The sequence below is a fragment of the Macrobrachium rosenbergii genome, chromosome 5 (genome assembly GCF_040412425.1).
Source record: "Macrobrachium rosenbergii isolate ZJJX-2024 chromosome 5, ASM4041242v1, whole genome shotgun sequence".
In the NCBI taxonomy this organism is placed as follows: Eukaryota; Metazoa; Arthropoda; class Malacostraca; order Decapoda; family Palaemonidae; genus Macrobrachium; species Macrobrachium rosenbergii.
Window position 1 is genome coordinate 9,623,418 of NC_089745.1, and position 14,862 is coordinate 9,638,279.

The window sequence follows — 14,862 nt, forward strand, 5'->3', positions numbered from 1 at the left end:
CCATTGACTTCAGTAGAAATTAAATTTATACATATTTATATATTGATATATATATTATATGTTGATTTGTGTTTGTATGTATGTCATTGAAAATTAACAACCAAACATATGCAATTAATGGTATACTATAAGTTCATAGGTTTCCTCCAATTTATAGACATTTTTACTTCTCCAGTCAGTATTCTTAATCTCCAAACCGGGAGAATGTCTCCAACCTCGGAACCCCACCCCCACCCACCTACCCACCAACCTCATCCACCCCCACCCCCCCGGCAGCACAAGCGGTTGGTTGGAGAGAAAAAGCAAAAAAAAAAAAACAACGTCCATAAATATTGAAAGCTGTCGCAGATGTCGGGTTCGTCTCGAAATATTCAGTCAAAAAGGGCGTCTCGGAATGAGCAGTATTATAAATTTTCAATATCGGGAAAATTTCACGATAATTTGTGATAAGATTGTGTGTCGAGCGAATGCCGTCGAATTGCTTCGTCTTAAACACCCGCGAATCGACCCTTTTGCAAAAATAAATTCGGATGGGATCTGTAAATACTCGTGTCGGGTGGGGAATCGATTTTTTATTTGGAAATTGCGTCTTCAATTCGGTATTGACTCTGTGAATTGATTCTGTTTAGTAATCTAGCGTTAGTTTTGTCATATATTCTTGAATTTAATCGAGAAACGCGTGGAATGTATAATGTAAATTGCCGAGAATTTGTTACGTAAAACAAATTCTCCGCTCTGAATAATCTCGATCAGTTCTGCAAAATACTCGGCGGAGAAAATTAAGGAGAAACGGAATTTATCCCTCAGTCCGCCATTAAACATTTCTATTATCTGGCTCGGTGTAATCTGACACTGATCTGACATTGATGGCCGGGGCGTGGGAGAACGAGTTGTCGCTACTCCGATAACTATGGCCTCTTCTTCTTCTTTTCAGTCTTCGAACGGGATCTTGCGACGATGACTTGATTGAGGAACGCGTTAGGAAAACTAGATTTTTTTTTAAGTGTTCTGGAGGGTCTCTCTCTCTCTCTCTCTCTCTCTCTCTCTCTCTCTCTCTCTCTCTCTCTCTCTCTCTCTCTCTCTCACGAAATATTGATAGTTTATGGCACATTTTCATTATATTTTCTAGCCTTTGTTTTCCACATATATTGAAAAACTAGCTGACCAACCCGGCGCTGCCTGGGATAAGGATAACCAATAAACTAACTCTGTAACGAAATATTGGCAGAGAGTATATTACAGATTTTCATAGAATGACAAAATATACTTTCTAAACTCTCTCTCTCTCTCTCTCTCTCTCTCTCTCTCTCTCTCTCTCTCTCTCTCTAAATATGAGGGTTAAATGCAGATTTTCATGCTTCCTGTCCTCTGTTTTCCAGCCTATGAAACATCTCTCTCTCTCTCTCTCTCTCTCTCTCTCTCTCTCTCTCTCTCTCTCTCTCTCTCTCTCTCTCTCTCTCTCATTTCATTTTATAGCAGAACATTCAATCTAGATATCCGTAGATTCCTTCTGCTTCATATACGGACTATGTTGTGGTGAAAGAATTGCAAAGTCAGTTAACATGCCCTATCAACCAATGACCAAGAGCTACTTCAGTAGCAAGATCTTTCTTAACGACCGTGTTATCTCCAGTTCTTAATCACACTGGGATGTATTTTTATAAACCCACCAAGACTTTTTAATGTTGTTCGTGCCTGTGTGTGTGTGAGAGAGAGAGAGAGAGAGAGAGAGAGAGAGAGAGAGAGAGAGAGAGAGAGGGATCGTGTGTTTTACCCATGAGGTCAGTGACACTTACCAGAAAGAATCCCGCAGACACATGTTAGTCTGTAAGTCCAAGTCTGTGGTGAATTAGTAGCTTTTGGCCTCTTGGGCCTCTTTGTAGCCCATTGCCCATGAGGCCTGTTTCAGTTGTGTTTTGGAAAGAGGTGGCTACCCCTAAACCCTTGACGATTTTGTAAACGTACGAAAATACCCCCACAGACTAAAATACACCCACAGATTAAAATACCCCCACAGACTAAAATACCCCCACAGACTTAAAATACACCCTCTGACTGAAATACACCCACAGACTAATATACCCCCACAGACTAAAATACCCCCACAGACAGACTAAAATACCCACACAGACTAAAATACCCCCACAGACTAAAATACACCCACAGACAGACTAAAATACCCCCACAGACTAAAATACCCCCACAGACTAAAATACACCCACAGACAGACTAAAAATACCCCACAGACTAAAAATACCCCCCACAGACTAAAAATACACCCACAGACAGACTAAAATATCCACACAGACTAAAAATACTCCCACAGACTAAAATATCCCGCACAGAATAAAATACCCACCCCCACAGACTAAAATACACCCACAGACTAATTACAGAAGACCATCTTTAAATGGTCTGGGTTGTGTGCTTATGTATGGGTTTCGTTTAAGGCAAGATGATTAAGGGGAGAATAATATTAGCAGGGGATAGGGAAGGGGAAGGGGGGGAGGGGACGGTTCCCCCACCCTGCAACGCGTGTCGTCAGAGAGTGACAGATGTCAAGGGTCCGTTGGCAGTTGACCGACCTTTTGACCTGACGCTTTTCTTAATAACCAGAAGGTCCGGTCTCCCTGCGCGCTGCTTTTTGCCTAATATGATTCGTCCCTTCCTTGCCTCCGTGCTTTCTTGTCAATCCTTCTCTCCCTTTTTTTTTCAATCTTCCCCTTTTCTCCCTCTCCCCTTGTGTGAATATTTATCAGCAGTTTGCAGGAGGAGGAGGAGGAGGAGGAGGAGGAGGAGGAGGAGGAAGAGGAGGAAGGCAAGCAATTGCAGCAGCAGCAGCAGCAGCAGCGGCAGATGGAACAAGGGCGAAAGCGCGGCTCGATATGCTAATGATAAATACCGATTCCGTATGTAAATGAATGGCCGGCATTTTGTTGGGACATGTATTCGACACGACTGGCGCAGTTCGAAGGCGATTATCGTTCGAGATCGACGCAGAATGTGCGGATTTCGCGTACACGAGCCTTAACGTGAACGCTAATAAGGCGCTTTAGGCTGTTATGGCTGGAGTAATTGCTCGATTTTATCTGCGTAGTTCTGTTCGCTGGATTTATGATCTAGAATATGAACTGGTCGTGTTTTGTGGATGGGTGGGTGGTGCTCGAGTCAGATTGATTTAGAATTAGAATCGCTCTTGCCTTTGAGGATGCTTTGGTATTTCGTTGTGGTATCTTGTAAGGCATCGTCGAGGAATTTGTCCCAGCTGGACTTTCAGACTTTCTTGAAATTATGATGCTGAAGTATGGCTTGTTCGTGATTCATTATCAGTATTTCTGTTATACTGCTTGGTATTCCATCGGCTGTATCAAACAAATGTTCATTTTTATCATTACGACCAAATTATGCCTTGCATTGTCGCAACTTGAACTATCTCATTTGCAATTTATTTTTGACTTTCAATTTTCTATAAATATTTTCCCAACTCAGACGATCTCGTTTGCAGTGTATTTTGACTTTCGGTTTTTTATTTTTAGTAAACATTTTCCCAATTCAGACAACCTCATTTGCTACGTATTTTTTACTTTCACTTTTCTATAAATATTATCCCAACCCCGACGATCTCATTTACAATGTATTTTTTATTTAACGTTTTTTTAATATTTTCCCAACCGAAACGACCTCATTTGCAGTATATTTTTACTTTCAGTTTTCTATAAATACTTTTCCAATTCAGACGATCTCATTTTCAGCGTATTGTGACTCGGTTTTTTTTTTCCAACTCAAACGGCCTCATTTGCAATTTTTTTTTACTTTCAACGTTTTGTAAATATTATCCCAGCTCAGCCGAACTCATTTGCAGTGTATTATTTTGACTTTCATTTTGTAGTAAAAAATTTTCGACTCAAAGATTTCATTTACAATGCATATGACTTCCAATTTTTTGTAAATACTTTCCAAATTCAAACAACCTCATTTGCGATATATTTTGGACTTTTGAATTAAATGTTTTGTAAATATTCTCCCAAATAATCACATTTTCAATGTATATTTGGACTTTTCAGTTATCTGTGAATATTTTCCCAATTCAAACGACCTCATTTGCACTGTGTTTACGGACTTTCGAATTTTCTGTGAATTCTTTCCCAACCAAAAGCTGTCTCCCTGGCGACCGCGAACCAGGACGAGGGTGGCTGGTCGCTGCGATGTGTTGCTGGCTTTTGAAACATCCCTATTTTAGGAATTGCCACCAATTTTTACTCGTGATTACAGTGATTATGAGTAATTTACGGATTGTCCTGATTGAGAGCGTATTGATGGCGGTGGGGTCTTCTCAATGGCTCTCTTAATGGTAATAATAGACCTCGGAGGCTAGTCTGTGCTCTCTCTCTCTCTCTCTCTCTCTCTCTCTCTCTCTCTCTCTCTCTCTCTCTCTATATATATATATATATATATATATATATATATATATATATATATATATATATATATATATATATATATATATATATATATATATATATATTTACATATGTGTGTGTGTGTCTATACATATATATTAATTATATATATGTAGAGAGAGAGAGAGAGAGAGAGAGAGAGAGAGAGAGAGAAGAAGAAGAACGCACGCCCGCCCACTTCTTCAACCTCTCATAAAAATATGTCGTCATCTCTCCCCCTGATCATTTTCCTTCTAATTTGTCGTCTTATCTTGTTTTTTCATTCTTTCACTTTTTGTGGAGTTTTTTTTCTACGTCGAGATGCGTAGTTTGTGTGCGGACATGTCCATTTCATTTGCGTCATTTGTCAATATTTGCTGCGTGGCAATAAGCAATTGACATCTGTGCAAACACTTGACCGATATGCATCGCATTGTATGTAAACAAGCTTCAGAATGAACTTTTTCTCTCTCTCTCTCTCTCTCTCTCTCTCTCTCTCTCTCTCTCTCTCTCTCTCTCTGAATCCTTACTTTCCCTGTGTAATTCAAAGCAGCTTGAGGACATCATCTTTCCTCAACTGGCGACCTGATTCTCTAGCTCTTTTTCATCGTTGGAATTATTGATAAATATTATCAGTAACGAGATATGCGTAGTCGAATGCTTTATTATTAGTCCCCTTCTGACAGTCAGGGGAATTTCTTAAAAGTTTATCTTTTCGTTTGCTTGCTTGTCAGTCATGGTATAGTTATATACAGGGAGGGTCTGCAAGGCTTGCAGTTCGCGCCGAGAGGAGCAGGGAGAGTACTCGTGCGCATGTGCAGAGTGTAGACAAGCGGCTCATGCGCATGTGCGGAGTGTAGACAAGACAAGCGGCTCATGCGGATGCGTTTGCAACGGACAATATTCGTGAAATACTTAGAATGCTAAATGTACAGTAATGTATATGCAGTAACCAACAATATATACCTTGTTATCAGAACTCTTCCAGAGGTCAAGGTATTTCAACCAAACTTGAGACCAAGATATAAACCATTGTGCATAGGAGTTCATGAAGGGAAATCATCTGTTTATTCCGTCTGTCTATCCTTCAGTGTGCTTTTAACTTAATTATATGTAAATATATACATATATATATATATATATATATATATATATATATATATATATATATATATATATATATATATTATATTGATGTGCATGATTTTTCCAAAACAGTGTAATTATAAGTCCGAACTCCGTAGATTCTGTACACTGACTTAGCTATCGCCATCACTTGTGAACTGAGAGAGAAAAACCACTTTTATCCGAGACACATTCCACTAAACCTGCCCTTTAAAGATGGGCACACCGTAGGTGTTAACCTTGTGACCTTGACCCTGACTGTAATAATATTGGTGCCCTTGTGGGAGTTCAGGTTTCGCACACATCTTGATAAACTATAAAAAGTAATGTATGAAAATACAAAACCCCACTGTACAACTAAAAAAAAGATCCGAATTTTAAAAATCTTAAGTTATTCTGATTTTTTACATTACTGAATTTTATTTATTTTTTTCATTGTGCAGATGAAAACTTGAGTAAATGTATTTAATGTGTGCTTGTATTCTGTTGTGAAAGCATATACCGTTTTGTTTATTTGTTTTTTTAATTTCATTACTCATTCATCATTTAGTCCCAGTGCTTAGCCTATGGCTTCGACCTGGTACTCCATTTCATTTAAATCCTTCGGGCCAGCTCTGTGAGAGCTGTTAAATCAGCTCAGTGGTCTGGTTGAACTGTTTTAATAATAATAATGTCGGGAGAAAATTGTCTTGGGTTATTGTGTACCATTGGGAACACCACTACGGTGTCGTCCTCAGCATTACAATCATTCTTTATTCGGAATGCTCTTGGGATAGAAGTTGGTTAGAGATTGTCAGGGGATCAATATTGCTTATTTCACACTGTCAGAGTACTTATTATTATTATTATTATTATTATTATTATTATTATTATTATTATTATTATTATTATTCGCTGAGAACTGTACCTTCTGAATGTAAACATTGCTGCGTGCTGAGTTTTTGTAACATTTTATGTTGTAAGTCCCCCTATGTTTTGAATGTTAAAGTTTATGATAATTTTAAGGGTTAATGTTTGATAAACGTTGCTAAATTATACAGCTTGTATAAGAGAGAGAGAGAGAGAGAGAGAGAGAGAGAGAGTAATCTACTGGGGAGGTCATTTCGGGTCCATGCATACTTACACTGAGCCTAGATACGGTATCATTAGAATAGGGAGAAAGTGGATGGTTGTAATCATTCTTGAAGGAGGAGTACCGAGGGGAGAAGGAAGTGTTAAGATAGGGGAATGAGAGAATGAGAGGCCTATCCCCATGGGGAATGGGGAATCCACGATTACCACCATTTCTTTTTGCGCCGACAGAAGGAGAAAGAGATAGAGGGAGGGAGAGGGAGAGAGAAAGAAAAGATAACTCCAGCAAGGGGAAAGCAACGAGACCCCAGTTGAGGGTAGAGAGGAGGAGGAGGAGGAGGAGGATGGGGAGGAGGAGGAGGGTGGTAGTTATCGGGATAACAAGGATCGTAACAAGCACCGTAATGATTCCGTGGGTGTCCCCACAAGACCAATACTCGACCCTGGTACGCCCTTAGCACTTCTTTCAGAAAACATCCTCTCTCTCTCTCTCTCTCTCTCTCTCTCTCTCTCTCTCTCTCTCTCTCTCTCTCTCTCTCTCTCTCTCATAGGACCTCAAACATGCATTTCTTTCACCAACAGTCCCATGATTTAATGTTTTTCAGACTTGTTAAATTCTCTCTCTCTCTCTCTCTCTCTCTCTCTCTCTCTCTCTCTCTCTCTCTCTCTCTCTCTCTCAGGACCTCAAACACGCATTATCTTTCACCAAAAGTCCCATGATTTAATGTTTTTCAGACTCGTTAAATTCTCTCTCTCTCTCAGGACCTCAAACACGCATTATCTTTCACCAAAAGTGCCATGATTTAATGTTTTCAGACTTGCTAAATTCTCTCTTCTCTCTCTCTCTCTCTCTCTCTCTCTCTCTCTCTCTCTCTCTCTCTCTCTCTCTCTCTCTCGTTGCAGGTTTTGATACGAATCTTTGAACGTACATTATCCTTACGCATTAACATTCGTGTGGTAAGGAGGAAAAGGAAAAATGGTGTCTACGTCATGTGTGCTGTCGTATTTATCAAGTGACGTCGCTGCTCGCAGCTCTGTCGGCTAATTACGACTCTAATTAGAGAATCCGTCATGCCAGGTCCATGCCGCATCCCACCGGGGAATTACACTGAATGTATTTACCCTGGGTAGAAAAACACGAAAACGAAAGAGGGAATTCATATATAAAAATGATTTGACTTTGTTCATTTCTTTCCTGCATGCCGGAGAAAATTGGTAAACGTCATACCAAATTGAATTTAAAACTGTATTGATGAAAAGTGCAGTTGACGTTAGCAAAATTGAATTAGGATTTTTCTTTGTTAGGTTTGGGGGAAGCATTGCCCAGTCCAAGGTTTATTAGATACCTCTCTCTCTCTCTCTCTCTCTCTCTCTCTCTCTCTCTCTCTCTCTCTCTCTCTCTCTCTCTCTCTCTCTCTCTCTCTCTCTCTCGGGAGGAGTTGATATTTATGGGACATAACATGTGAATGCTTGCTAAATTGAAAACGCTTTTTCAAAGGGTATTGAAAGTTTGTAAGTATATATATATATATATATATATATATATATATATATATATATATATATATATATATATATATATATATATATATATATATATATATATATATACACGACTTTTTATCACATCACCGTGATTCATATACAAGTATTAAGCTACAAACGTCCTTTAATATCCAATTCGCTCTACCTCGGAAATAATATATTTTCATATATGTTACACATACATACATACATACATACATACATACATACATACATACATACATACATACATACATACACACAAGGACTTGACTTCCCATGTCTACACGACTCAGTATATGTAAGACGCCAAGGGGTTTTGGGGGGGGGGATGAAGGGGGTTATATCGCTTCAGGAAACGGTAATATGCTTGCAAATAGGCACTTGCATGCCATTTTGCACTCTTTAAGAGTCCGTTGCTAACCCAAATGCAACTGCTGCCGGTAACGATGTCGATCCATTTTCTCCCCCAAAAGATGCGCTGGACGTCTTTTGCCGAGTCTGACCCCTTGGCATTTTTCTCTGGGGATAAAGTCAATAAGTAGGGTGTTGTATTATTAGTATGTTGTGTTTAGTTATTATATTATATTGTAACGTATTAATCTTCTTACTGTTATTGTTGTTTGGTTATTTATTAGCAATGCTTAGATGAGATTTTATTGACTGAGTAACTGAATGCTAAAGTATTAACACCTCATGGCTTGTAATTATCCAGTTCATTGAAGTTTGCGGTGGTTTTTGCACCTTTACCTTTGTTTTATGCTAAAACCCTGCCCAATGTAGGTGTCAGAAATCGTGATATTCAAGTTTAATGTTACAGTATACTCAGTTCTGCATATAGATGTACTGGAAATGGACTTGTATGCCCAGAATTTATATATTGAATTGTAATCATTAATCATTTTCCTCTTGTTTATCATTTGACATATCTGATAATAGTTGTGATGTAAATAATGTTGTTTTTTAGTAAAGATTAAATTTTATTTTAGAATTTAACTTTTTTACCAGATTTTATCCATCTGATTTGATATTTTATTAAAGACTATTGTCAAATTTTTTTACTTTAACTTATAGTTGTGCTTGAATTTTAGTTAAATTTACAGTATTAGAATCTAAGCAGTGAATGGCCTCAGTTGCCCCAGTGCGTGGCATGTATGACTAAAATCTATGGATCAATTAACGAATCTCTTGTTTACAGTGTGCCCTCCTGGAAACTACAAAGATGAAGTTGGGGAGTTTGATTGCCGTCCCTGCCCTAACAACAGCGCAGCGCCTCACGCAGGAGCATCAGAGTGCAGATGTAACACTGGGTATTACAGGGCTCCCAAGGATCCGCGGGCCATGCCCTGCACTCGTAAGTGCCCCTTCATATGACTTTCAGTGATTTTTATTTACTGAGTCATAGAAATTTTACGTAACGTCCTCTTCCAGATGCTGAAGTATAGTAGAATTCAAAAACACTTTCACCTTTTAGAAGGTGGTATTGTGAGAATTTTCTGTCTATTACAATAGGCATGGGTAAAGAAATTCTCATGTTGTGTGTCAGAGGTATAAATTTTAGTAATTTGTTAGATTTCTTACGATTTTGTTAGATTCTTGTCCAGTGCTGTGAGAAATTATTCTTATTTGCTGTGGTCTGAGAATTTTTACCAAACTAAGATTGTATATTGTAGAAATTTTAGCATACCATATGTTGTGTGACATTTATCGTACGTCTGTGTCATGGATCGTTTATAACCCACAGGGCCGCCCAGCAAACCTCAAAACATCACGGTCAATTTTTTTGACCAGTCCACAGTAATTCTAGCATGGCAGGCACCGTTGAATGATGGAGGTCGAACAGATACGGTATACAGGGTCATCTGTGATGCATGTGGTCCTCATGTAACCTACAATCCCCAGCAAATGGCTGAGGTAAGTATTTGCTTTGCCTTGAATCCATTTTTGTCTCGTTCATCACACTATGCAGTGTGATACTGTACCAAGAAAATCTTTAGAAACATTATTTACAGTTTATTTGGAATGATTAGTTGCTTTTGTATATCCAACCTAACATACAGTATTATTGGAAGTTACTTACAGCTTCAATTTTTGTACTTATCTTCCAAGTTTATTAGTTGTATATTTAAAGATTTAACTGTAACAGTAACTTATACCATTATTTTTAAAGCTTTAGTTTTAGTTTATAGAGGTACTTATTGTTTCAGTTCGTCAGTTATAACAACCTTTTTCTCCTTTACAGCGGAGTTTTAATGCAACCCAAGTTACCATCAGTGGATTGAATCCTGTAACAACGTACAGGTTCCAAGTATTTGCTGAGAATGGGGTGTCGGATCAGGCGAGAGATCCCCAGTATGTGGACATCTCTGTCACAACAGAAGCATCAGGTTTGTTGCCCATATCTTCACAAACTTTTAGCACATTGGCCTCAGATGGGGCCCATCTGAGAGCAGAAACCTAATTCTAATTGTCCAACTTAGATTTTTATTATTTGATAAATTAGCTAGCAGTTTTTCTCCCCACCCCAGGCCACTTTTGTCATTTTTTCTTGTTAACTTTGATCAGTCATTTAGGACTTGACATGGTCTTAGATACTGTACCCATATTTCATATAACTTAGAATTTGTATCATCCATGGTTGAGCAAAGTTATAGACTTGAGTAAAGCTTAGCTCCAATAGCAGGGCACTCTCTTCGTAAACCGAGGACCCACTGTGGGTACTGCTGTTGCCTTCATGTTGTTTCACTCCCTGGGACAGTTCTATAAGCTGAAGTTCATCTCTCCTGTTAAAGCATACTGTACAGTAGTTTCATGGTACACATGAGAATTACTTAGATAAATATTGATATATAGTACAACACAAGACAAAGGATTCTACCTTCATTTGTTGATGACCATTGTACTGTACACATTTTGGTTCTTCCACACCCTCTCCATGAATTAAAACCATGTGATGACAACTTTTCAACATGTACAAGCCTCCAGAATGGTGTGAGGCTACAAAATACAAGAAAAAAGGAAAAGCTGAGAAGTCATGTGTAAGCTTGATTCATTTAACTGTCTTTTGGACAGTAAAACTTGTCAGTTAATGCTGAAATCATAAAAAATAAATATTCACTGAAACTGGGTCATCTTCTTAAGTAATTCAGTGTTGATTATATGAGACTCTATAAAGGTTTACAGTATGCAGTTTACAAAGATGGTTCCAAATCTCCTTAATTAGTTATGGTTTGGTATAAAACTATCATGTGGTATAGTAAGTCAGTTCCCTTTATGTACAGTGCTCTTTTTACAACAGAAATGTTAGCTACATCACTATACAGTAATTCATGATTTATATAGTGACTAGAAGCTGAATTGCATCTCTGATCTTAAAATTATGTGATGCAAGAAGATAATTCTTTGTTTAAGAAGTTAGATGAAGCAGATGTAGTTTTCGTATATGCTGGATTCCAGATTACAGAGGTATTGAAGGAAATTGGGATGTTGACAAAGCATCCAAGGCTGATTCAGCTGTCCATAAGAAACATTCATTTCCGTACATTGTTTTCCAATAGTTTTTTAAACCTTTATCATGAATAAATAGCAAACTTAACGAATGATAAGTCTGATAAGATTTTATCATGTTAACCAAGCAAGGGATTATGACATCCATCATTTCAGACAGGTCATTATGAAGTACTTCTGGCTTGTCATCAGATTGACCGTCTTTGTTTGTACCAAGAATATATTAGAACCTCTCATAGATTGATTTGTGAATATAGAAATGCATTACATTCTTAATGTCAAAACATGCATGGTATCCTCATTTTCAACCATCAGCAAATAACAAATCATGTAAATAATCCCTTTAAGGAATTTTCTATGAATCTTCAATATTTTTTATGTCTAGTTTTGAGGGTTTTAAGAATCCTAAGCTATAAATATGATATAAATAATTGCATATGTATGTGTATGGTTGCATGCACATGTACTGTACATCTATGTATGTTTGTGAATATATAGATAGATAAGAGGAGCCCATATAGGCTCGTCCTAGGAGAATTGAAAATCTAAACTCAGTTTTCTGGGAGGAGTAATTTTTAATGATAATAGTTGCCCACAACTTGGTATTGTACATAGTGGCTAAATAACCAGAAATTACAATGAACAGTTAATGATGTAGACTTTGTAGCACTTAATTGTACAGTATGGTACATAGAACCAGATAGTTATTGCACAATTTTGCATTATCCTTGTCAGTGGTGGTTCATGGTAATGCTATGCACATGCTTAGTGGAGTTGTAGTTCCCAATTTGACGACTGATTCAGAAACATTTTCAGCCCCATTTACTGTTATTAAATTTCATTCAAAATTATTTTCACAAAATAACTTCAAGAAAACTATTCAGCCCAAGATGATGGAGGAAAGTTTTATTGCAGATATAAATAATTTCCAAGTCATTGGAAAAGCTTTGAAAGCCATTCATTATTTTCATCATCTCTGCACAGCATAATTTTCACTACTGTAGTTGTGGATTCTTTAGACAATTACAGTATGTGGAAATGAAACACCATTATTCTTTATACAGCAATTATTTGACAAAATTGATTACTGAATGCTGAGCATTAAAGTACAAAAAGTATAATTGTGTGTATACAGGCTTAATGTGGGTTGATTGCGATTGGAATTGAAGAGTTACAATTAGATTAAAAACGGAAATTTTCCCAGAAGTTGGTTACAGTATGCTATACAATAGATAATATCATATAGATTTTGAATTACTGCTCGTCAAGGCCTCATGTTGTAATCTAACTGGAAAAGTCTTGCATAACCTCCACAATTGTACCATGTTGCACTGTCAAAGTGAAGCCACCCCTGAATGGTAAAACCATTTTGTGATTTAAAACTTTCCTAATGTAGAGTGTCATTTTAAAGACCTTGTGAATTGTCCATTTTAGAGGAGTGTTTTATTAAATGTATGTTCTGTATATATTGTATTCATAATCATTTGACAATAGAAATAGAAATTTTGCAAAACATGAATTACATGTAATAGATCTGTAGTTTAGAGTAAAGTTTTTATATATACATTTGTCATGTACATGTAACCCTCAGTAATATAATCCTTCCCTTTTTCCTGATGAAGGTGGCTTTATGGTGATTGACTCCGATGTCGAGGGTGGGTGATCCTTTCAGCTATTATAGTTATAAGACTGTCACTTTCATGTTATTTCATTCTTGTAAACTAAGTCGAGTCATTCAGTCTGCACATTGTACTTAAGATTTTAATTATTTAGCTCAGAGATTTGACAGCGGACAGAGTTGTATGCACACACTTCATTTATATGTGTCAGATGTTTGAGTTTGTAAATTGGATGTCTTTACATGACTTTCATTAATTTCTCATACAGGAGTTGCTGTTAAGCTTTGAAAAGAGGATAGTTTTAAATGCCTTTTGTGAATGAATAGCTAAATCAAATCTTAAGTATTAGTTCAAGAGTTTGTAAACTGGTAAAATAGGTTGATCTTGATTTCATATTTAAAAGTTCATCTGGAGAATTATTAACAGCTTTAAGTTCTTGATTGTTGTGGTTAAGAGCAAGTTTTAAATTATCGTGAACTGTTTTTTTAGGTGCATTATACTCTGTTGTAAAAATTCAATTATAAGAGTCTGTAGGCTTAAGGCTTTGTAGTTTACTGTTCATTTGCTGCTTATAAATGCATACTTTACAACATAATTGAAAATTATGCTTAATTTGGCTTAGCAGCAAAAGTAGATATTATTACTGCTGTCTAAGCACACTTTTTTGGGGTTTCCTTTTTCTTTTTCAGGAGATGCATGTGGTTGTGTCACTATTTTGTTATATTTTATGTGTTGCATGTCATGTTTAATATGGTGTTGGTATTTTGAAGCATATCTTTTGTTGTATTTGTTCCTACCTAGTGAGATAAATGTACATACATCAGCAAATTTTATTTTGTGCAATTTTCATACATAAACAAACTATCTTTTGGTTGGAACGTTTTTAACATGCATTTTTCCCCAACAGTGCCCTCCATGGTGAGCAATGTCCATGTAACAAGTGTAAAGAGCACTGAGATTTCACTGGCATGGGATGCCCCTTCAGATCCCCTGTCTGAAATTGAGATGTATGAGGTAAGCAGATTTAAATTCCTGTACTATTTCAAGAAGCAGATCTATTGTATTTGAAGCATTTTATGAATATGTATAAAATCCTGTTATTAAAAGGAGTTATCATCATCCCTTTATTGGTTCAGGTCTGCAGTGAGTTCTCTCGGTCACATAAAGTTTCTGCCTGAACTCCCATGAGGCGTAGGCCTTCATCTATCCCCTTTTCCCATGATTTCCTGGGCCCTGGTACAGATCTTTGTCCTGCTACTTTCATATCTGCTGCTTCTCTAACAGTTCCTCATCCTTTCTCATCACATGTCAAAGCAATCTCAATCTGTAAGACCTACGTTTGTTTTTCATTGTTTAACATTACCTCTGTCTGCCTCTTCCTCTTTCATAATGTTAGCCTCCCACTGCTCTCTGGCCATGAGCCTCACCATTCTATTTTCTTTTGTCAGCTCCCATGTTTTCATTGCAAAAAGTAGTGCAGACCATATGTAAGAATCATAAGTCTTTATTCTCTCTGTTAATGGGATATTTCTATTTGCCATTGTCTAGATATTGCTTCCCATTTGTTTTTCTGACTC

At 37.3% G+C, this 14,862-nt stretch overlaps 1 protein-coding gene across 11 annotated transcripts in view; it reads left to right on the top strand.

The window, feature by feature from the left end:
- Eph (Eph receptor tyrosine kinase) overlaps positions 1–14,862 on the top strand; it is a 1,032,492-nt gene that overhangs the window by 997,156 nt on the left and 20,474 nt on the right. For 9 of the 11 annotated variants that reach the window (XM_067103469.1, XM_067103458.1, XM_067103461.1 and 6 more), the window contains exons 7-11: positions 9,358–9,513; positions 9,904–10,073; positions 10,402–10,546; positions 13,289–13,321; positions 14,193–14,299. In XM_067103469.1, coding sequence (XP_066959570.1) covers positions 9,358–9,513; positions 9,904–10,073; positions 10,402–10,546; positions 13,289–13,321; positions 14,193–14,299 — 611 coding nt within the window. The remainder of the gene's footprint in view (positions 1–9,357; positions 9,514–9,903; positions 10,074–10,401; positions 10,547–13,288; positions 13,322–14,192; positions 14,300–14,862) is intronic. The other 2 variants (XM_067103460.1, XM_067103468.1) reach the window with 1 other exon arrangement.